This window comes from Halyomorpha halys, unplaced genomic scaffold, assembly GCF_000696795.3.
Source record: "Halyomorpha halys isolate HHAL.00 unplaced genomic scaffold, Hhal_1.1 Scaffold894.1, whole genome shotgun sequence".
In the NCBI taxonomy this organism is placed as follows: domain Eukaryota; kingdom Metazoa; phylum Arthropoda; class Insecta; order Hemiptera; family Pentatomidae; genus Halyomorpha; species Halyomorpha halys.
The window spans coordinates 371,126-373,857 of NW_027110846.1; the positions used below are offsets into that span (position 1 = coordinate 371,126).

At 29.7% G+C, this 2,732-nt stretch overlaps 1 protein-coding gene across 2 annotated transcripts in view; it reads left to right on the forward strand.

Moving 5' to 3' along the window:
• Positions 1 to 2,732, forward strand: part of LOC106686894 (QRFP-like peptide receptor) — a 390,629-nt gene that overhangs the window by 303,813 nt on the left and 84,084 nt on the right. For both annotated transcript variants that reach the window (XM_014430488.2, XM_014430489.2), the window contains exon 4: positions 2,549 to 2,672. In XM_014430488.2, coding sequence (XP_014285974.1) covers positions 2,549 to 2,672 — 124 coding nt within the window. The remainder of the gene's footprint in view (positions 1 to 2,548; positions 2,673 to 2,732) is intronic.

Sequence of the window (2,732 nt, forward strand, 5' to 3'; positions counted from 1 at the left end):
CAGAAGTAAAGAAAAAAGGATTCAGAGCTCAGTAGCAAGAAGGGGTGGCCCAATTTTTGAATAATCATGGTAACATAAAAAAAAATTGCTTTGAAAAAAATATTGCTTTTGTCTTGAAATCTAAAAAAAAAAGAACTCTTTTTACGTTTCGAGTTTAAATAGATTAAAACTCATATATATTCGGATATATTCGTCGTTCTAAATTATTATTAAACTAAAATAAAATCTGTATCAATTAATGTCATAATATAGTAATTTCTAATACTTTTTTATTTAGATTGTAAAAACATCCGGGGGTCAGTAAAGGTACAAAATAGTAAAAAAAACTATCTAATATTAACAAAAGATTTGCCCCACTTTACAGGGCTTCGTCAGAGCTAAATGGAAAATAAGATACCAACATTCTAAAAAGCGACAGAATATTAAAATAAATATACAGGAAAAGTAAGAAAGTATGTTAAAAAATACATATATTTTTTATAGAAAATAATAATAAGCCTAAGATAAGGAAGTATAAATATATGTGGATAGAAATGACTAATATCTAATAAATACAGCAAGGTAGAATTGTAAATAAAGGACTGGAGTATTAAATTGTAGAATAATAATAGTTACTATATACTTATATAATAATAGTTAATAGATAGTTGTAACACGTTGGTTAACAATAATTATTTTCTTTTACTATCTTGATACCTTTTTGACCGCCATCCAGACTACCTTTCTACAATCTACTTCATACAGTCAACTATCTTCTTCAAATTTTTAAAATTTATTTTTTGTCTATTCTTACACTTACAATATTCCTTTTTTTTTTAATTGATCTAGAATCTATTTTTATTTCAAAACATAATTTAAAACGGAACACGGTAGTTGATATCCTTGGGGTTTCACGCCTAAAAGACCCAACAAATGTTTTCTATTCTCAGTGTGGAGGAGGAAGTTTCATTTGTTCATTCAAGTTGTATTGCATCGATTTCCTTATTTTATCAACAGTAAAAATAACACAACATTTAAAAAAAATTTCCATATATTTCTCCCTTTATTATTATCATTATATAATAATTTTTATTTGTTTATTCTGCCTATTACAGTCCTGCGAGCAACTACTTCACTCTGCTTTCCCACTATTTCAAATTCTAAGCGTGTCTCCTCCATCCCCCTGACTCCCCTTCTGCTTAATAATATTCTATATTATCTGTCAATCCTAAGCTTGCACGCTCCCTTATTCTTCTACCTTCAGATTTACCTTCCAGAAAATTCTTGTTTGTTTTACCCATAGACATCCGCTCCATATGTGCATATAAAACATATTACCAAGGCACTGAAATAGTTTATCAACTTTAGGTTCGTATCATCTTGTTGAACTAGTGTTAAGCACGAGGAATTGAGGACTTCTTACGACGTTACCTTTTTAGAAACTCATTAGAAAATAAAAACTACTTCAACTTGAATCCGAATCCAAGAACATAATGTACTAAAAAGGAGAGTATTCTATTATTAGATAAGTAAGGATCTGATTGATCAACAACGGCGAAGACAGACACTTAGACTGATGCTCTGATGATATCTATCATTTAGTTGATCACTGGATGACTAATCGCCTGGTTTCCTGACCTGACATCAATCCCAGTCTAATTTAGGCCGGTATATTGGTCACTTTACTAGCTCTAACGTCATTATCTATAGTATTTTTACACTGAGGTGGGCCAAAATTAGCTATAGTTTAAACTAATGGCTAAAATTTCTATGGATATGACCCTTATTCATTAATGAACCATTGATAAATAAATATCTATTCTTGACAGTTTTGTCTATTAGTTTCAACTATAGCTAAATTTTGCCCAACTCTGTTTTTAGAACGACTCCGGGACAGATATCCGCACAGCTGTGGCTAAATCACGCAAAGACATTTCCCCTATTGTTGTTGTCAGAATAGTTAAAAACTCGATATATAGCATGCCTTTAGTTCCTTTCGTTCACCATACACCTTCCCTTTAACTATTAGTATTTCTAGTGAGAATTATATCGAACCTGGCGTAAAAAATGCCAATACTTTTTGTAAGGGTGTTGGTTGCTCGCTTCGGGGTACATACGACCATAGTCACGCCACTTGTAACAAGATCGTGGTATAAATTGGAATTTATACGTATTGTTTTTTCTTATTTTACATTATAAGTAAAAATTTTTTGAACTGTCAATCCGTTACAATTTCAGTTATTTAATTAACTGATAAAATGATGGATAAATGGAAACGTAAAAAAAATTAAATATTTTGAAATATAGTGAAAATTGTAATTGAAAATTAAATTATGATGCAAAAATAACAAACTTTCGAAAAAGAATCTCTAATATTCACCGATCAATTCAAAAAGAGATACTGACAGAAATGTAACCTTATCTAATATATCGAATGTAAAAATAAATGAACTGAATATTCTTCTTTTTCTGTACCTATATATGTTTAAATATGATATTTATGTACAGTAAAAATAATATATATTATTAAATGATGTTTACTGTTTTTATAAGTAATATATATTTTCAGGTATTATGCTATCGTCCACCCGATGAAGGCTAAATACGTTTGCACCATCAGTCAGGCTAAAAAAATAATTATTGCAACATGGGGTGCATCTTTTCTCCTTGCAGTTCCAATATTATTTGTACAGGTAAGTACTATTTTTTTTCTTAAATTCCTTTACGTCTTTAAATGAGGAACGTAAATGTTT